Here is a 21449-nt window from a genome sequence, read left to right as displayed (position 1 = left end):
CCCGATCTGCTAGAGAAAGAAAGAGAAAGAGGAAGAGGGGTACAAAGAAGAAAAATGACGAGTTGGGGGAACTTCACTGACGAAATAGTTTCTTTTTAAAAAAATAATACAAATACAGAATAACACTATGGCTGCGGAGGAGGTACGGGTGTGCCGCCGGGCCCCTGTGGCTATCAAACAGGAGCAAGACGACGATTCAGACGCTGAAGAGCCGAACCTGGGGCTCAAGAAGTCGGATGGACAGATCATCCACAGCGGTCACTTCATGGTCTCTTCGCCTCACAGCGAGCACCCACCGAAAAAGGGCTACGATTTCGACACGGTCAACATGCAGACCTGCCAGACGTACTGCTTTGGGAAAACGAGCACCTCTCACTTCTCTATCGACGCATCTCTAACCAAACTGTTCGAGTGTATGACCCTGGCGTACAGGTAAATATCTTGCAAGCACAGCGGCCTGCAAAACGAGGGCAGCCGAAAACACACTGGTGTGCGCGTTTCGACACAGACAGTCTCAAAATTGTACACTTCTTAAGTGTCTCACGAGTTGTTGTTGTTGTTGTTATTGTTATTATTATTATTATTATTATTATTTTAAAGCTGTAAACACGTCATATGTACCCACCCGTGTATAAATGTGCATTTGTTAACGTTATGTTTGTAATATAAATCACCGGCTAACGGTTGCAACTCGCTTTTTTTTTTTTTTTTTTTTTTTGCATAAACCAGGCAGTTAGAGGATTCTAGTGCATAATGTAATATTATGCAAAGTGCAAACACACCAAAATTCAAATCAAAACAAGTACAGGTTGAACCGTAAGTTGTAGTTAGTGATTAGGCTATTGCAGGCGGGTATAGAAGTAATACAAACGTGTGTGAATTTAAATAAAAAGATTATTTCAGTGCACAGAAATTATATGAGAGAGCGAGCTATCTGGCAGTACCTTCCTTCATAAACAGTAAAGCAATAATAGCGTTGCAGTTCTTGGACCGAAGCTTTATTAAGAGATGATTCTAAATCCAGCCTGAAAGGTCAAAGGCCTTGCCTGACTTTGTTTTCCCACCGGACTTAAAAGGGTAAGTGATCCCCCCAAATCATTTTTAGTTACAGGTCCATGTAATTAGTTCATATGCAGATTCCACCGACCGACGGCCAAACTGGACTCGTAACACATGTCTAGAACAAATGCAAATAAGATATATATATATATATATATATATATATATATATATATATATATATATATATATATATATATATATATATATCTTTTTAAATACATTTTGAAATGCAAACTGACTATTCAGCACGACTAGTACTAAACTAAGAAAATAGCAACATTTTTTTTTCTGAAACACAATACTTACTTGAGTCACAGAGCTCTAAATGCGAGTCTGTCTTCTTCCAATTATTTTCAAGAATGTAAATGCAGGCCTGCCTGCAGTCAGTCCAGGAACTCTCAGTAGCTATCGTGTTAGCATAAGGGGATTGTCATTACACATTTTCACTGCTGGCAGATGGTAATTTGGATCCCCTTTCCTGGTTGCTGATGCTGCACTCCTTGACAAAGTAAACGTTGTAGAATTAACAGCATATCCCCTGGGCCCCAGACAGCTGACTGGGATTCAGTGAACAACATAAAGAAAACAACATATGAGAAATTGCATGAGGTTGTGTGACAGCCCCAGGCTCTGGTTCTACTCCGAGAACAAATTTGCAGTAGTTTGGCTCTGTTGATGTTATGTATTACAGTGAGTTCCAGACACCTCCCCCACCTAGTAAGGCATCCAAGTGGAGGAGGTTATGAACTGATTACAACAGAGAACGTATACTGTATGTGCAAAACACTCTTCCACAAGTGACTGAGGATGTAAAGTACCTAACGACTCACATACCACTTTAGGAATGGAACATTTAAAATCACTACAACAGTAAAGTATAAAAACCGCTGATGCTACGTGCAAGGAAATGCATTTGAGCTGGCACAGATTTAATAGAAAAACCTTTGTGTGTCAAGGGTAACGTGTTTGTGAACCTCAGTAATGCGTCAGCAGAGTAATCCTTCCTATTTATATTTCTCCATGGTGCAGTGGCACATTCCTGAAATGTATTGATACATGTGTGATCTTGGCGATTTACTATGTGTTGCTCTGTTAGGATCAGTGTTGTTGCCATAAATACAACTTGAAGCCAGTACAATGATATGAAAACTTAACTTAATCTGAAAAAAAAAAAAAACACAAAGCAGGTTACCAGTCAACATAGCCACCACATTCAGCTATTAGTCCTGGAAAGATTCTGCAGCAGTCATGTACACTTATTTCTTCATTGTACTAAGCAAAACATATTTTGGCATATACACAGACTATGTATTTTTAGGGTAGAAAATAATATTCTGATATTAAAATAAAACACATTATTTTTGTCATAAGAATGCCAATCATATTGAAGAATAGGTGTGCTGTGTTTTGTCTGTGTGCAGCACTGTGTACACTATTGCGCTTTACAGTTATTGTTTTAGACCATGCAGATACTGGGTGTGTGGCTGCAGTGTTCTAAATATACTGTAGGGAACTCTAAGCTTGTAGCGGTCAGTCTCCAGCTCCTGTGAAGAGATTTAGGATAGTTTATTTTGGCAGATCTGCAGCTCTTGTGTGGTTGATTGTCGACTGCTTTGGATTAAGTCGCTAAAAGGACTGTAATCCTGTTTTGTCAGGGTTGTGTTGAGGGGAATGGAGAGGCGTTTTGTCTGCCATGTGTCATTGCAGCTTTTGGCCATTACTTTAGTTCATTGGTAATTATGTGGTGGATCATGCCGAGTTAAGGTACTTTATTAATATCTTATTGACGCGTTAATAAAATATGAATTGACAGGAATAGCAGTGGATATGGGTTGACACTGGGAACCTGTTACTAGAAACATTGCAATTATGATGCAACCATTTCATACCAGTTAGACTTTTTTTTATGCTGCTGAAATGTTTTTTTTTTTTTTTTTAATGACCCTCATAAGGACTTTGTTGCATCTCTGTTGGGTCGATAGCCTTTTTTGGGAATATGGAAAGGAACTCATGTTTTTAGGCATACTTGTAACCTACATTTATATAGTACAATACTATTAAATCTCTTTAGACTCCAATACATTTTTATTTAAAAAAATCACTTGCATTAGAGAGAGGAATGTCGGATCCATGCGTAGTACTTGTTAGAGCAAAATATAACCATGCGTTGCTTGTAAAACGTATACAGTGATAACTTCAGTTATGTATTGTATTCTTCAAATGCCTTTTGTATTGTGTTTAATATTTTTTTTTTCTGTCTAGTGTTTAGTACCGTTTTGTTTGCCTAAGATAACTGCTACACTGTTGGCATGCAGTACTGCGCTCAGATAAAACACCTTGACGATAGCTATTAGCTAAACGTGCTGTGAACTTTTCTCCTCTATTGGTAATGTCAAGGATATAGGCTGTGTTCTGTGAAAGTACTCCCAGAAGTCAGTGTTTGTCTACAGCCTGCAGATTTGACTTTAGTCCTGACATGTAATTGATATCTTCACGTGGCTAATATCCCAGGTCGGGTGAAAGTTGCTTGGACACTCCATGCTTTCTCATACATTGCATGAAGATGTTTGTACCTGTGTGGCATGGCTGAGCTCTGCAGCCATGTTGTTTTTTCTGTTGGGTAGCTGTGTATGGGAGCTGCATTTCTTTCCAATACTTTCGCAGTGTTTGTTGGTTTCATTTGTTGCGTCATGCAACTGGAATTTATTTCTGTGCTAAACTGGGATACACATTTAGTCGTGCGTACTACCTCCACATCAGAGGTTCTTGCCATTTTTATAATTAATTCCCACCTTGCTGAGCACAGTCTTCATGTGGAACTTTTTTGGTTACAGCAGTATTACATGCAACTTGATCTTGCACGTTATTCTAGATGTCCTCAAAAATATCACTGTCAGGAATAAAAACATTGTATTGTGCATAGAAATAGGCTGCACTATCTCTGCCCAAGCAGGCTGTCTTAAGGCTTTACCGGTATGCTGTCCCATTTTATAATGCGTAGAAGTGGTTTAGTCAAGCCAGGGCTTTTCCACTGCACCTAATTCCAGACAGGGTTAATTGGGAACTTGTACAGTATACACGTTTTCAAGATTTATTTATTGACATGATGATTCTTTCTTACTGAAGCTCCTTTCACACTTGCTATATCCCAGCAATGATCTGAATTAAAGGGTCAAATATATGCAACTGCACAATTCCATAATGCTAGAGCGCTCCACTGGCTCACAAATGTGAGTCTCTGAATGACACTGGTAGCTTTCTGTAGTGCTGCGAGTTGTACGTAGATGGAGTTGTTGTTGAGCAGTCGCTGTTATTTTATCCCCTGAGAAACGGCTCTGGTTTCGTGTTTGTTGATGTGAATAGTTTCTGAGCAAAGCAGACAGCTGATGTTATGCTGAAGTTAATACTGTTTCTGGCTCTGGACCTTGTCTGGCTGGAAGCCGCATTCGTTTCTTCAGTACTGGGGGAATTTTATAGTACATTTGAGAGAAATTGAAGACTGTTCATGTTTTATTTTATAAATTATTTTATAAATGGTGTACAGTATCCCTTCTGGAGCAGTTTATATACAACAGTACGGCAGATTGGTACCAGTTTTGACTTTTCTTTTAGAGATGGCTTGCAAATTACATTTTGAATTTGGTCTCTGCAGCACTCTGGTGGTATAAATATATGCCAGTTGCTGACCTCTGTTCTCAAACAGTGCTGCAGTAAGTCCCAGAAGTGTCCTGGCTTTTAAACAGCTCCGGCTCAGAAAGCATGCTATCCCTGGTTAGAGGTCAGCTATTGCCAGTAAGCCCTGAAAAGCCCTTATCCGCCCTTATAAGGTTGTAGCTGTAAGCAGAGTCGTGACAGTTATTTGCCTTATTATTCGGAAGATATTTGTGACTGTCTAGTGTCTTGCAGTTGATTCAGTTTAGGTTTTGTGCCTTTGTGTAGTCAAATTAATTCTCTCTGTCAACTGTAATGCCCAGTGGTAGATTTCATGGACTCAGATATTCCCTGATTGCATGAATGAGATGTAAAATAATGTTACCTGTAAAGCTGATATGTCAGATGTTGAAAGTAGAATTATTGAGCTGAACCATGATTTAATATTTTTTCTATCTTGATTAACTGTATCTAACTTTAATGTTGTTTGCTTGAACAGTGTGCAGACCATTTTCTTTCTTTTCAGAAACGGGCAATAGAGTCAAAATAGACTCAGAAGAAGGGTTTAGAAATTCATCACAGGCTTGGCCTGCTCACGTGGATAATGAGACTGAAGTCTGCTATTGGCACAAGTAGCAGTGCTCGTCAGCTGACATCAGGAGCTAGCCTTGGAGAAATCTTTCTTCTTGCTACTGTTTTGAATTTCCCTACTGTTAATTTACTATCGCCTTCCGGTGTAAATAGGAAATGCACATGACTTGCATTCATACAGCGTGTCTTGGGATGAACATTGCAGCCACTCGAATCAATCTCTTATCTTTCAATTTAGCAAACTGCGTTAATGCAGAAGTCCAGTACAAAGTTAACAGTAGTAAATGGCAGTGGTTGTCTTGTATATGAAAATAGTAGAATGAATGAAAAGATTAAATGCGCATGACCTCCTCCTGTGTGAATGCTCTTTCTGTCTCGACACAAACACCAATAATCCTCTCTCTTTTATATTATTCGAAACAGCAGAATCCCACACAGGGCAGAGTTCAGTTAAACAGTGCAGGTCAACAACTGAAAAGCCATTACTCAGAATGGCAATATCGTTTGAAAAACATTGTCCCTGCCAAGCTTGGACTGTAGGCTTATACACTGAACAGGGAGTCATTTGGAGATGACAGGTTGCCAAAACAGAGCAAGAAAGCTTTGTATGGTTTGTACCATTAAAGCGTGATCATGTGGCAGGGCAGAAGCCTCGCTGCTGTAAGCAGTGCGTGTGTGTGGGGATGTAAAGCTGGCAGGGATGGGGTGGAGAAACCCTTTGTTTGAGAGTGGTGTTCGGAGAAGGAAAGCCAGTGAAGTACAGCTTAGCCTGGCTAAGTTTTGTGTTTGGCCCTCGTGCTGTGTTTGGTTGTTTGTTGTTGGTTTGTCCCCCTGGTGATGAACCTGTGCTTTAATTTCAGCTTCTGAGTCTCCATCCTGCTGGTAACAGCCTGGTCGTGACGCTGTCCTGCTACAGTTGCTTTTAGGAATCTTTCAAAAAACTGAAGTATGTTTCAGAGAAAAGGCAAAACTAGTTCCTCTCCAATACAATACAATACAATACAGTACAAGAGTCCTAACAGGCACATGCATTGTTAAAGTACTCTGTCCTATTCACAGTACAGTGGGCACCATGTGTGTGTCAAGAGCTGTCTATTTGTCGCCAATTTAGTGTTGGCTACTCTCTCATGTTGTCACCCTCAACCTGTGTCTGGTAAATTTTGATGGAGTTGTCTTTCACAGCAGTTGATATTGTGCAGGTCTTTGCGGTGGGAGAGGGGGAACATTTTAGGAATGGCAAGTGGAAATTCAATGCGACCCCTGTAGACTGGCCGGAGACTAGCCTGTAAGCTGCCCAGAGCTGCGTGGTCCTCCAATGCTGTATCTCTGAGGTGGCTGCATGGTGGGCCTGCAGAGTGTAAAGAAGTGGTCGGCTGACAGCACAGGGTTCGGTGGACAGCGTGTTTACGTCTTTGACTGTATCCATGTCGTTTGACATTTGACTTAATTTAAGCTTGTACTTATACGGTAGACATGTCAGCATAATGTTTTTTGTGGGTGGGTGTACAGCAATTGCTATACCTTTTCACATGTCTAATAGTTTAACATGTGTAAGCCTTTTTTTTTTTTTTTTTTTTTTTTTTTTGTTCTGTGTTTTATTTTTGTGTTTTTTTCGTAGTGGGAAATTGGTGTCACCAAAATGGAAAAATTTTAAAGGACTGAAGCTGCTATGGAGGGACAAAATCCGACTCAACAACGCCATCTGGAGGGCGTGGTACATGCAATGTAAGTAGCGTTTCAAGCTCCCTATTGATGCGTCTTGAAGACCCATTTTATTTGCTGTCTTGTGTTGACTGTGAAACTGCTAGAGAAGGGTGCTGAAAGGACGCTGCTGAAAGTTGTTGAAACCCCGAAGATCACTGGGGAAGTGTAGGTTCATCAAGTGTTCCGGTCCTGTGCCGTTTCTTCCTTAGACTCTTTGGTGCGATTTTGTATTTTTAAATAATTTCATTAAACCAGGAGTGTCCAATCACAGTCCTGGAATGAGGTGTAATTGGTTCAGTTAAACCATTTAGAACAGGGTTGGAACACAGTCCCAGAGAGGTAGGGTCAGCTTTGACCACCCCTGCATTAACCCTTTGAATAGGTCCTGTTGTACCTATTAAATACGACCACAGTTACCCATACTGCACTAGATTATGTTGGTAATAACAATATATCTCTTTCCAACAGATGTAGAAAAGAGAGACAATCCAGTGTGCCATTTTGTTACTCCGCTAGATGGATCAGTAGACGTGGAGGACCATCGCAGACCAGAGGTGTGTTGAGAGGACCAGAAAACCTTCCAGAGTCTATTGCATGATGCAGTGCAAACCCCAGACTCGACATGGACGTGCAGACACATGCATTGCTTATCATGTACAAAGTTACATATTCAAAAAGAGTTTTAATTTTTTTTTTTTTTTCTTGAAGGCAATTGCAACAGAAGGAAAATATTGGAAAAGAAGAATTGAAATAGTAATAAGGGAATATCACAAATGGAGAACTTATTTCAAGAAAAGGGTAAGGCTTAGACTTTTCATTAATTAAAATACAGAGTCAGTAGATTGACTGTGAGTATATTGGAAACAATCCTCATTAAATTGCAATGTTAACTTTCAGTTACAGAAGCACAAAGATGAAGACCTCTCAAGCCTTGTCAAGGTCAGTATTCATTTTACATACAGCACCATTGTATTGATTTGATTGAACGTCCACAGTGAGCATGGGGCTGCGTGGGTAAAGATGAATAACATTGACCTAAGCCTGTCTGCTGATGGTCATTTTGCCTGTGAGTAGCTGGTCTGTGTTTTTCTTGACCCAAGTACACTATTTAAGTTGAGTCCTATTCACCAAAAGGCCATTTAAACAAATGTGCAATTAATGACATTGATTATAGAACAACGTTGATATAGAACAACGTTGGCTCTTTCAAAGCATGGTACTGCAGGACCTTGTTACCTCCCGATCTTGTATTGTTTAGATGAGTGAAGTGTTCAATGAAGTAATCACGGACATGATTGGAATGAACTGAAGAAGCTGCAAGTGAGGATCACCAATCTATAGCACACGGGCAGGCAATGGGGGCACTTACACAACAAATTAGCTCCATGATCAGCACTCGCTTGCAACGTCTTGGTTATGGGGTAACCAAAAAATGGATAATAAATGCTCACTGGTCCAATCTTCAATTGAACACTTAATATTAGCTCCTCTACCTCTTTTATGGAATCCATGTTTATGCTAGAATAATACAAATATTTTACAATATCAGTGTTTTTTTTATAACAGTGTTTTGTGTTTTTTTTTAATATTAAACTTTTTACTAAAAAAGTGTCTACTTTATCGGGATGTTTTAAGCAATTTTAGTGTGCTTGACTATAAATGTTTCAAGTGTCTTGGTGTGTACTGTGTACATGTTTGACTCTGTGACTAGGCTTGGATTCATTAAGTTTGTTGGATAGTGCATTGGACGTTGCATGCAATGTACTGACTGCGCGATGTGCATTTTGAACACAAAGGGTGCTGGGGAGCAGTACTCGTTGTTTGGGGAATGCTATCCGGACACCTTCTGTGTCTCCTTCTGCCAGGATGACGAGGTGGGGGTCTGGCGAGCGAACAGGAAGGGCCGGGACACCCCGGTGCCTATGGAGCAGGACATAGACATAGAAATGCTGATGTCAGAGTTCACAGACACGCTCTTCTCCACGCTCGCTTCCCATCAGCCTGTCGCCTGGCCCAATCCTCGAGAGATCGGTAAGAAGGAACGTTTATTAATGAATGATTTACAGAAAAGCAAAGCAGCAGCATATGCATTGAAACTTGTCCTCCGCTGAGATCATTTCAGAGGTTTTGGGTGCATTTTTAGTCCTATCTATCCAATCGATTTGGCATTGCCCTAGTGTGGGATATGTTATCTTGGGTCAAGAATCGCTGCGGATCAAGTCCTCTCAAAAATGCTTCTCTTAATCTGTGATGGCAATATCTTCTTTCAAGGCAATAATGTACCCAACCTCTATGCCAGAATTGTGAGCGAATGATTTGAGGAGCGACTGAGACTTTAGGTTTCTTCCATGGGCAGCACAATCCCCGCACCTCAATCCAGTTGAGCATGTTTGAGATGAGCTTGAACGACACATTTGTTATCAAGGTCCGCTGCACCAGTTGTGTGACATATTAGCGACTGAATGCATTGCCATCTCTCGAGACTTTCCAGCACCTTAGTCTGTGCCACATTGTGTCAAGGCTGTGATCAGGGCAGTCAGTAGCCCAGCCCAATATTAAGGACCGGTCCTATTGAAGAATTCAGGCAGTGCCTGTTACAAGAGGTACTCAGGGGAGTAAAGGTACATAAGAGTGCACATAACTGTAGTAATGCTTTAGTAATGACACAAGCAATTAAGTTAATTACTGAAATTTTCTTTTGGAGTTTTAGAAGTGTGGAAATGACTCTTCAGTGGTAGGGGCCTATAATGTAGTTATTTGAAAGCTTTTGGGAGCTGGGAAGCTGCTTCATCTGCTCACTGTACCTGCAGTTCTAAACCAGAGAGACTCCTGGAAATGAAGTGTTGAATCCCAAGGTTTATTAATGTTGACCTTTTATCTTTCTTTCTGTTTTCTAACAGCACATGCTGGAAACGCAGATATGATTCAACCAGGTTTAATTCCTCTTCAGCCAAATCTGGATTTCATGGATACATTTGAGCCTTTTCAGGGTAAGTTTCAATTGATCTGATCTGTGGTGAGTCTACATTGTTTAGGTAATTGAAAGAAGTCGAAACCAAAATCTAGAACAGTGTGTGGCAGTGACTGGGTGTGTTAATTGTCACTGAAAGCAAGTAACATGCCAGGTTTGGTCCTGTTTCCTTCTGTTAAGATCAGTTGGATAAATCCCAATGTGTTCTGTTGATAGGGATCATGAGGTGAGCTCCTATTTTAAGTCCTGGCAGCAGCCTTGGAAATCTTTCATTATTATTTTATATATTTTTGGTCCTCTCTTGAGGTAGCATTAAGTCCAAAAGCATTACAAATATCCTGCTTCCAACTATTCCTTTATCCTTGAAGTGCGTGCTACTGATGTACTGTAAAAGTCTTTTTTTTTTTTTTTTTCAGATATCTTTCCTTCTGTTCGCTCGTCTTTTTTCCCATCATTTTCCATCCCTTCAGTTTCTTCAGTGGCAAGCAGCAGTTGTCCAACTCAGGTAATTACTGCAGTGCAGTGAATATATTTGTCTGTTTATGCCTTGAAGGTTTTCTTTGCCAGTTAAAAAGCATCCCTCAAGTATGCTGGACCAACAACAGGCCAGTCAATTGCAAAACATGATCATATGCAGAAGCATGCTGAAAACCGTAGATTTTTAAATAAGTTTTTAAACATATTTTTTCTGCTTTGTACTAGTGAGAAGTTTAGAGGTTTTTAGTTTATGTTTTTGTACAGGACCCTGGGATTCTTGTTCGTTAAGGAGACTATATAAATGACATTGGGATGGTTTTGTGTGGTATGGTAATGCAGGGCAGTGACTCTTGAATATGCAACTAGGAGTCTGATTTTTAGACTACAGGGCAGCAGTGGTTAGGCTGTCTTTCTTTACCTTCATCAAAGTTAGAGACATGACTCCAAACTGTTTAATCGTGACAGATACAGATGCTCTCTCTTTGTTTGTTTTACTGATTTATTTTTTCTGTTTTGTGTTAGACCTCCATCCTGACATCTCCAATCTCATCTGCCAGTCTCAGCCAGGAGCTGATTCCACCCCCAGTTACCCCTGCTGTTTCAAACGCGAGCAATAAGAACTGTTCCAGGGCTGTCAATGCTTTCGGACAGACAGCTGAGTTCAGGTCACAGACACCTGTAGCAAACCAGCAGACGTTTTTACCTGCGTTTCCCCCATTGGTGACCTCTGTTCCCTGTGCAGCTGATGCTGCCACAGCTCCAGCCCCTCCCTCTCCCCCTTCCCAAAACGTTCAGCCCAGTGCAGTGCCTCAGAATGGAGCTGGGGGAGTCACTCAGGCCACATTCCCTTCAGCAGAGACTCCTGAGTTTGGATTCAGCAGCACTTTGCCGTCATCTGTCATTACGCACACTGCCTCTGCAACCCTTACCCACAATGCTGCTGCTGCTACCTTCGGTCAGAGCCCAAGTCTCATGCTCACAACACACCCTCAAGCAGGGCTCTGCGATGCCTCTGTGATTCCTCGCTTTCAGCCCCAGCCCTCTGTACCGGCTCAGACTTTTGCCCACCCAAAGCCAGTGAAACCTAAAGGAATAAGGACAAAACAGCTGCAGAAAATTGTGCCTGCTCCCAAACCCATAGTGTTTAAAAATACTTTCATAGCACCAGGTAATACTAGCTGTGGATTTGTGCTTTTGTGGTAAAGGTGGGATGTTTTCACACTGAGATCTCTCTTTTATAAAGCTATTCTCTATTAGGCTTAAGTAGTGTAGGGATTTAAATAGTCTTGCATGTCTCATGTCTCTATCATGTTTGTAGAATAAGTCACTGAAATGGTTTTATTAGTTAAAATCTTTGCAAAATTTAAAAAGTGAAGGAGTGGAAGTGAGAAACATACTTGACCACTAAGTGTCAGTACAACAAAAGGAATTCTTAAAAAATAAAATAAAACAAAATATAGTTTCATGTACAAAATACAATTCATTCTGTAGGCACGGGGGTTACAAGGGGATGGTTCAAGTAGCAAACTGCACAATCTATATAATTAGACAAGTGTCACAGCATTCAACCAGTAGATGCCTTTCCAGACTCAAAGTAATTTATATACTGAATCTGCAATGGCTCTTCAGGTTGCAGGGCTGGTGCTAAGCATTGCTAAGCGGTGTGTGGATGTCAGGTCTTTGAAGTACACCAGATGGCACTGGCCTCTCCAGAGGCTTGCTTGTCATTAAACGGTGATGATGAGTGGACATCATTGCTCAGTACAGAATCCCTGGCAGTTAAGCACAGTTGGCACATTCATTCAGTTACTATCCAATGCCTTCTGTGAAATGTGGTCTTTGATGATAGTGGAGATCCTTCAGTGAACCAGCATTGCAATAATGTTAACAATAGAGTGCAATAGAAAACCTGTTCATTTCATTTTAAAATAACGTTTACTAACTTGGCATTGTTTTAAAGGTATGCCAATTGTATTTTTTTGTTTTCCAGCTTCCTTTCCTGGGCAAAGCAGTGCTGTGATTGTCACCCCTGCACCTTTAAAAAGTGAAGGGGTATCTCCACCCAGTGTTGTCCTTGCACCCGCTGCCATTGGAAGGGTGAGGGGTACTTGAAGGGGGTTATTAAATTAAGGGGGGTATGTTAAGTAATATGAAGCTTCAAATTTATTTTTCTTCTAATAACTGTATCGTTAAACAGATGTGCATATAGTAATACCAATAGAAACTTATTAACAGCTGTAATCATCTTTCTGAATGTCTTCAAGACTATAAAACTTGTCAAAACATTTGTTTCTATAAATACTTCAGTTGAAACTGAAGAGCAGTTCCTGAACTAGAGTGAAAGCAGCAGAGCACAGACCATCAAAAAATAAAGAGATAAGTCTCTTGGTGTATTTTAGTAATTTCAGTAAGAACCACTTGCAGTCATTGCCAAAAAAAGTTAGTTTAAATAGCAACGAAGAAGAGCATCTGACTCTACTTATTCTTTAAACCAATCATGTTCAAAGTGTGACTCGATATGTTTTCATTTGTAGATATTTGGCTATTCCATTGAATTAATGCATTGCTTATATAATGTAATGTAGTCATGTATAGTATTACAAACATGTGCTTTGGTGTTTTTTTTTTTTTTTTTTTGCTTGATAATCCCCAGAACCCAGGAGTGACAGAGTTCCGTATATTGCAACCAACAGTAACCTCTCAACACCTTATCATCGCCAAAGATGAGCCGGGCTCCTCCACAAACTGCAGAGCGCAAACTCCTTCTCCTACATCTAGTAAGTGAAGGGAGGGGGGGGGTGTTCTAAACTAGCCAGTAGTCTGTGTCCTTTGAATGCACACTGTATATATTTTGTGTGAGTAAATATTTAAGATTTAATGGGGCATTTCGAAATCTAACATGAAATACTGTGATACTATTATGGCTTCCGGTAGACTTTTTTTGTGAAATCATTGTGTAGTTTCTTTTGATTAGGTGATGTTAAATAAAATATCAAATTTATTTATTTGATGTATAAAATAACATTTTGAAATGTATGTCTCAATCCTAAAAGGGAAAGGACATGACAGAAAAAATGTATATATCATGTGCATGTCTTACTATCTCGTGGCCACACGTGAATAAACTAATTTGCTGTGGTATTGCGCGTGCAGTTTCTCTTCTGTACACTGCTGACCGCCTTGTTCAGGGAAACGAGCATGGATACCACTCGATGGCAACCACATAATATCAAGAAGCTGGGCAATTTATTAGGATTTTCCCATGACAACTAAAATTAGGGAATTGAAGTAAATGTTCTGTGTCGGGTAGCAATTGTGGCCTACTGTATAAAAGCGTACACTTTATTGCCCCAGGCTGGATGAGGTGGGATAGCTACATGTTTAGTGCAATCTCTTTTCCAGACAGGGAACGTCACAATTCAGGTCAGGGATCTCTGTGCGCTTCCGAACAGATTCCCGATGCCCAGTCATCCCAGAACAGCTCCACCAGCAAATCCAAAACGGACTCATGCATCGTTGGATTTAAGGTTGATTATTTCTAGAGATCTACAAAGTTTGCAAGTTGTTTAGTCTCTTAAATCATTTTGTTTAACTGTTGGTCAGAGGGATCAGTATGATCTACTCAAGTTCTTCCATTTGTGCTTTCTTCTTCCTCAATCTCAACACATTTTTAAATGTGAGGATGTAGCTTTATACAGTTCTTCTGCAAACAGCAATATATTCTTGGTTTGTTTTAGAAAGCTCGTTTATTGCTGTGTTGAGTGGTTTCTGCATTTTCCGAAATATTCAGTGTTTCTTTAACAGAGCCGAAGAATAACCCACATCTCTGCAGAACAAAAGAGGAGATTCAACATCAAGATGGGTTTTGACACCTTGAACACTTTAGTCCCAGTGTTAAAATCTCAGTCAAATTCAAAACCAGTAAGTTCAGTTTTAAATTTGGCTCAACAGTAAAATGCTTGTCTTCATTGCCTTTTGCATCATTGCCTTTACGCATGCATGTTAATAGTAACTATGTTCAGTCGCTTTTTATGATAAGATCAGTAGTCTAAGATATAAGCTTCTTAAAGGCTAAGCTGCTAAATTTGATTTTAAATATAATGCTTGCAGTGCCTCCTCACTTTCTTTTTTCTTATTAGATAAGTAATGCAGCCACTCTTCAGAAGACTGTGGAATATATTGCCAAGTTACAACAAGAGCGAGCACAGCTGCAGGAGGAGGCCAAACGTCTCAAGGATGAAATTGACATGCTCAATACTTCCATCAAGTGAGTCCTTGTCATGTTTATTTCGGTCTGTTCGTGTATGACTGAGATCAGCTGAAATGCAGAAATCAATTTTCCAGGGCTGTATTGTCTTTGTTCATTCATAGGTTTTGGGAAAACTGCTGTGTCTTGTGTTCAGCAGGACTGGACATATGTCCAGGATGTCATTTTCAAACCAGTCCAACCAGTAATTCCATGTGACCGAAGCGTTTGTGGCACGTCTCTTTCTTGGTGTTTCTTGCTTTAGTATTTCTTCACCACCTCTTGTCCTTCTTCCAGTTCTTGCCAGCAGCAGCTCCCTGCTACGGGAGTGCCGATAACACGACAGCGCTATGATCACATGCGGGAGATGTTTGATGACTACGTGAAGAACAGGACCCTTCAGAACTGGAAGTTCTGGATAGTATCCTTTCAGCTGTTCTTTTGAGCAGAAGGTTATAGACACCCGCATCTCTTTATTATAACCCAACATGTTGCCAAATGTTTGGGTGTCCCTTGATGAAGATGATGATAATAATAATAATAATAATTTATATATATTCTTATTTGTTTTTAAAGAATTGGAAACTTTTGCTGTACATACTTGGCGTGCATGACTTGCTTGTGAATTAACCTCTCACATGGATTTTTAAAAATCTTTCTTGCTTTTTGCCTGGTAGTACATTTATCCTGATTATCTTTGACTTAAATGTATCATGGGGAAGTTTGGGGTCGGATTATATTTCAAAGGAGGAGTGGCTGCATTGTTTGTCACGTGGGGATCTCTTCAAACTGTTATTTCCAGAAAGATGGATTCAGAGAAGTTTAATTTTTTTTTTTTTTAAATTCACACTGTGACTTTCAACCATTTTGATGACTGTATTATCTCTGACGGGATGTACAGCTATAGTTTTGCATTACCTAAAATTTAAGGCTTGAGACCTATTGTTGTGTGAAATTTAATTACTTTAAATTTAAAAGGAAGTTGATGTGGAAGTAAATAAGGCAATTACTTCACAGAGTAATTTTAAAAGGTCCTTTATTATTTCACACACACACACACACACGCAGTTACATACACAGATGCTATACTGCGAATAACGATATCCCTAACGGGACATAACCCAACAAGGTTACATACAAAGATTATATTAATCACAGATCAATACAATCCATGAGACGCAACTGAACTAATTCTTACCCTTCCAAGCGGATCGGGAGAGCCCTTCGACCCTGGTAAGAGAAAGCAGCTGTCTCCAAGAAATTACCGAGCAGGACTGCGCGCTAATCCTCACGGCTGACTCTCATCAGAGCAGAGGAGAACCCCGTCCTTTATAACTTACCAAGTTAGGCTTTTGCATGCGAGAGAGTAATTGGCCAGATCACTCCCTCGAGGCTCGGCCCTCTGAATAAACGATTCCTTTCCCTAGAACATTCTAACCAAAACAAGTTATATAAACGTGACAAAAACAAGTTATATAAGATATGGGGTTATTATAGGGCAAGGGCAAAGATGAACTCGAACGCAATTCTAGAACTTTCTAAAACACACTTTTTTTTATTACACCTATTAAAAATAAATATAACACTGGGAAGATAATTTTAGATTTTTATATAACATCACATAATCAAATGTGGCCGTCAGTCTGTGAAACAAGACATAAGACTGAATGGTGCTTTATAGAGGTCATGCGTTTAAAATCCAGAAAGGCTTCTCTGTGCAATTTGTTCTCAAGGTATCTAGATTTGAATCCTTAACCCTTTTGTCTCACAGTTCAGCATAATCATTAAACCGCTATTCGAGTCCTTTAATGGAATGGTTTCAACAACAAGTTTAGATGACATGTGTAACACCACGCTGTCCTGGCTGGAGGAGCACTGTCCGTTGCCTGTTTTGCGGCCAAGTAAGTAAAAAACCCACAGACCCTCAGATCTGTCTTAAATATACCAAATACTGGTTAAAATGGGTTAATACACACAAGGAAATGTAGGGCAGTATTGAATTAGATAGATTGATGTATTGATAAAAATCACACTCTAGACTCCTCTCACTATTCTCTTCTATCATCTCTCTCCTTTGGGATCACCGATAGGTCTACTTGATGCAGTCTGTTTGTTTCCAACTGCATTTATGAAAACGATTGCATTATCTGCTATCTGCAAAAGACAGACAAACTGTGGGAAAGCCGAAACTTAAAAAAACCTGCTGAACAGGAGTTCTGTGACCTCATCCTCTGAATAAGTCTGAACAAAACAGACATGCTCAGTGATAAGTTGTTTTTTTTTCCTTGTTTTATTTAGAATATAGTTTACGTCACAACAGTTCGGGACTGACAAACTGCCGGTTTAGGACAGAATACCGAACAGTAATTTTTAAAACTTTTAATTAAACATCTTTGGATGCACAGAAATCAAGAGACGGTATTTGGAAATCTCTTCAGAAACTGCCTGCTTCACCCACCCTAATATCAGAGTGGAAATCTGCTCATGTGGATAATTGTGAATCTGTTCCATGCTAACCTTTGAGCTGCAGTTCGCAGGATATCAGTACCCCTGTCACAGACGTGAGGAGGACTTGCATGGATACAACTAGTTATGAACCTAATGCTCCTTGCGAACCTGATCAGACGAACCAGCATAAGAGAAAAAAGAACCTCAACGGGCACAAGCCTGGAGTTAAATGGCCAAGAGCTTGTGAGAAAACTGCGTGGGACACAGTAAACACGGATCTCTGTTTTACTTTGGAAAGGTTAAGTGGAACAGTTGAAAAGAAGCAGGATAAATTTGGGGACATCATCTGCGCAGATGGAAGCGAGAGGTTTGGAATTGAAAAAAGGAAGGAAAAAGTACAAACTATTCCTGGAAAGTCTAGACGGCAGCAGGAGATTGAACGCTTAGTTAGAGAAAGGAGGCAGTTGAGGAAGCAATGGAGAAAAGCAGAACAAAGTCAGAAGGAGGGAATCCATCTGTTACAAAGAGTCATGAAAGATAAGCTTGCAACATTGCGCAGAGCTGAGCGCCTATGGAAATGCTACAAAAAGAAAGAGCGAGCAAGAATGAACTTTTATAAAGATCCATTCAAATGTGTAAAGAAGATATTCACCAGTGAGAGAAATGGCACACTGAAATCATCTAAGTTTGAACTGGAGAGATATTTGGAGGAAACACATATAGATTCAAAGGAGCCTATGTCAGTTCCTTCAGACATCCAACCTGTCAATCCAGCCAAATACCAAATGGAGGACTGTGCACCTAAGTGGAAAGAAGTAGAGCAAGCTGTGAAAAAAGCAAGAGCATCATCAACTCCGGGGACATTGTCAAAAAATGGAAGTTAAATGGAACGGTTAAAGTCAAGGCAAGATCTGGAAGACCAAGAAATATCACATAGACTTGCCTGAAAACTGGTCAGATCTGTACAACCCACAGGTCACTGCAAAGGACCTTCAGGTCAGTTTAGCTGACACTGGAGTAGTTGTTCACAGGTCCACAGTACAGCGTACACAACAAGGATCTGCATGGGAGAGTTGTCAGAAGGAAGCCTTTTCTTCGACCTCATCACAAAAGTCAGCGTCTAAAGTATGCAAAAGAAAACCTTGACAAGCCTGAAGCTTTTTGGAACAATATGCTTTGGGCTGATGAAATGAAAATTTAACTGTTTGGCCACAACCAAAGAAAGTACGTTTGGAGAAAAAAAAGGGTGAAGCATTTCAAGAAAAGAACACCTTGCCAACTGTTAAGCACGGGGGTGGCTCTATTATGCTTTGGGGTTGTGTGGCAGCCAGTGGAACCGGAAATATTGTGCGGGTGGAAGGAAGAATGGATTCAACTAAATATCAACAAATCCTAGAAGCTAATGTCCTAAAGTCAGTCAGGACACTGAAGCTGAAAAGAAGTTGGATATTTCAGCAAGACAGTAATCCAAAACATACCTCAAAATCAACCATGAAATATTTGCAAGAAAGGAGGAGAAAGGTTTTGGAATGGCTGTTACAGTCCCCAGACTTGAATATTATTGAAAATCTGTGGGAAGATCTCAAACATGCAGTGCATGCAAGGAGACCTAAGAATCTTTCTGAGCTGGAAGAGTTCTGCAAGGAAGAGTGGAAAAAAATTCCAAAGGCAAGAATAGATAGACTCTTAGCTGGCTACAGGAAATGTTTGGAAGCAGTTACACCTGCCAAAGGAGGTGTTACCAAGTACTAAGTGACAAGGTGCCCAAACTTTTACATGTGCCATTTTCACTTTTGTTTATTATTTTGAATCTATAATAAATGCAAATAAATAGTAATCCTGTATTAAAATTTGCAGAAAGGTGTCATGTTTAACTTTGCACCATGTAGAGGTCAGGTCAACTTCTGTTCACTGAAAGATTCATTGTAACATCAATTTTTTCCAGGGGTGCCCAAACTTTTGCATACAACTGTGTGTGTATATGTATATAATACATATATATAAAATTTCAATATCATTATTTTTTCACCTTCATTGTTATATTATGTCTTAGTCGTCCTGCGTACCCCCTATGACCCTTAGAAGGATAAATGTTCCAATAATGTTAACATGTACACAGTGTCTAAGGCAAGGGAACCATTGAACTTATTGAAGAAATAATAATTTAACTGAGTTTTTGTCTTTTAGTGTCCTGCTTTCATGACTCCTGTTGGCAGTAGGCATACTAAAGGCATATATAGTGATCTACAATAAAGACTCCCTCACTACATCTGTGATTTTTGCGTGCTCATGACATTTTTCAAGTTTTGTATGATTTTGGGGCTATTTGGGTACTTGATACAAATACAAATTTTAAAACATTTAACATGTGCGAAAATGTAATCAAGATGTCATCTAATCCTTTTTGTGGCTGCTTTTGTTTTTTTTTTATTTCCTCTTCTACAGTGGTCTTAAGCACCCTGCGCCAGCTCGGCACCACAACCTCCATCCTGTCTGACCCGTCGCTTTTACCTGAGCAAGCAACACAGGCCGTCCGCAAGATGAACAGAAGCGGAGAATCTTAGCAAAGAACTTTTGGGAGCATAGGGGATTCTCTTCTCAAACTGTCCCTCTCAGTTATAGGGATTTTTTTGTTTTTTTCTCTCTTGCTCTTGCACTAAGCAGTCCAGGCTGTTAACTTGTACAATCCCATATGAGATGGCCATTAAACCGCAGAGGTCTGTCCTGCCGTGTGCGGTTGTGGCTCTCTCTCTCTCTCTGGCTTGAGGGCTGGTCTCAGGTACGCTGTGGTTGAAGGAGCTGCTGGTGTCCACAGTGAAGCACCACACCCCGGGAACGTGTCGGGCTCGCGGTCCCTAGGGGTGCAACACAGCTTAATGAGCGGCAGAAGAAAATGCAGCAGAAAGGAACCGTGCATGACCCAGGCTGCACTTTACAGTGTCATTGAAAATTTTGAAGATTGTTTAGGTAAAGGGAAATGCATCAAGATGGAATCATAATTTTGTTTTGTTTTTTCATATATCTCATACATTTTTCCACTTGTGCTTTCTTTACATGTACATGCACACAACTGTTATACAGTATGATTTGCCAAATATGTTATTTTACATGGGACAGATCTAGATCTATAGGTTCTTTTTAGTTGTGGTTCTGCCTGGCAAGCACTTCTATTTTATTTTAATTCTTTTTTTTTTCTGGTATTTTGGAGGATGTATATTGGGAGTGTCTGTTTGAGAAGCGACATGTGCACAGCTTTTTAAATTTATTTTAGTCACGCCTAAAGAATTAGCCAGGTTTGTTTAAAAGTCAGGTTTGTCTCGCTATTCTTTGTCATTTTATGCAAGCGCTGAGGTCTGTACCTTTTCCAGTCTAACAGGCTTCTTGGGGGTGAAATCTGAAAGATCCTTGTAAACTGTCTTATTTGAGAAATTGTGCCAGGGTGCTACATTAACCCCACACTACAGAAAATGCAGAACCCAGCAATGACCTGCATTTTAAATAAGGTATTATTTTTGATCCCTGGATTATGGTGAGACTTGCACAATAACACTGTGATGAATCATTCTAAATTCCAGGTTCTATATACAGTAGGTTTGTCAGTAATGTATGGATGTATTTACACTCAAGTGCTCAGGGATATATACATGAGCTTATACAATTACCAAATATGAAATTCAGGGACAGTTGACACAAGATACATTGGGTCATATTCACAAAGTATAGTATCCAGTGCTTACTTATAAAAAAACAAAAAAGCTTTAAATAAGTAACTTGGATACTGAGGGTTTTTTTAAGAGCTGTGTACCTTCGTTGTTTCTTGCTATAGATATTTTGTTTGACAATTGTAGTGTTCCTTTTTTTTGCATTTTATTTTGTCTTAAGAATTCTCACACTTCATGTTTTTTGGTCCTATTGATTTTGTTTTAGCTGGTTCAAAAAAATATCACTATTTCCAATGGGAAAATGGGCAAATGTGTGTCTTTTCGTTAACATAAAGTCAGAAAAAAACCAACATATGAATCCAAATTAACATGTATTTATACTAAAGTAATACAAAGATGACTACAAAAGATTTAGAAGTGAGTAGTTTTTTGAGATTTACAATTATACTGTAAATACAGTGTATTTGTAAATCTCGAAAAACAACTCCCTTCTAAATCTTTTGTAGTCATCTTTGTATTACTTTAGTATAAATACATGTTAATTTGGATTCATATGTTGGTTTTTTTCTGACTTTATGTTAACGAAAAGACACACATTTGCCCATTTTCCCATTGGAAATAGTGATATTTTGAAATA

General features: G+C 39.7%; 1 protein-coding gene across 2 annotated transcripts; it reads left to right on the top strand.

Moving 5' to 3' along the window:
* On the top strand, positions 1-21047 carry LOC121297125 (MLX-interacting protein-like). Of its 2 annotated transcripts, none has more exons than XM_041223188.1 (17): positions 1-432; positions 6923-7029; positions 7477-7562; positions 7717-7806; positions 7906-7947; positions 8874-9039; positions 9909-9998; positions 10396-10484; positions 10979-11624; positions 12447-12553; positions 13110-13233; positions 13859-13983; positions 14261-14377; positions 14596-14723; positions 15000-15123; positions 16474-16603; positions 19596-21047. In XM_041223188.1, the coding sequence occupies exons 1-17, from the start codon at positions 128-130 to the stop codon at positions 19712-19714; spliced, it is 2595 nt and encodes an 864-aa protein (XP_041079122.1). In that variant the 5' UTR covers positions 1-127; the 3' UTR covers positions 19715-21047. The 2 variants fall into 2 exon arrangements, with proteins under 2 accessions (XP_041079122.1, XP_041079121.1); XM_041223187.1 differs by having other exon boundaries at positions 8805-9039.
* Positions 21048-21449: the final 402 nt, after the last annotated feature.

Source organism: Polyodon spathula, chromosome 22 (assembly GCF_017654505.1).
Source record: "Polyodon spathula isolate WHYD16114869_AA chromosome 22, ASM1765450v1, whole genome shotgun sequence".
NCBI lineage: Eukaryota > Metazoa > Chordata > Actinopteri > Acipenseriformes > Polyodontidae > Polyodon > Polyodon spathula.
Note: the sequence above shows the minus strand (reverse complement) of the source record. Positions and strands in the feature narration are given on the sequence as shown.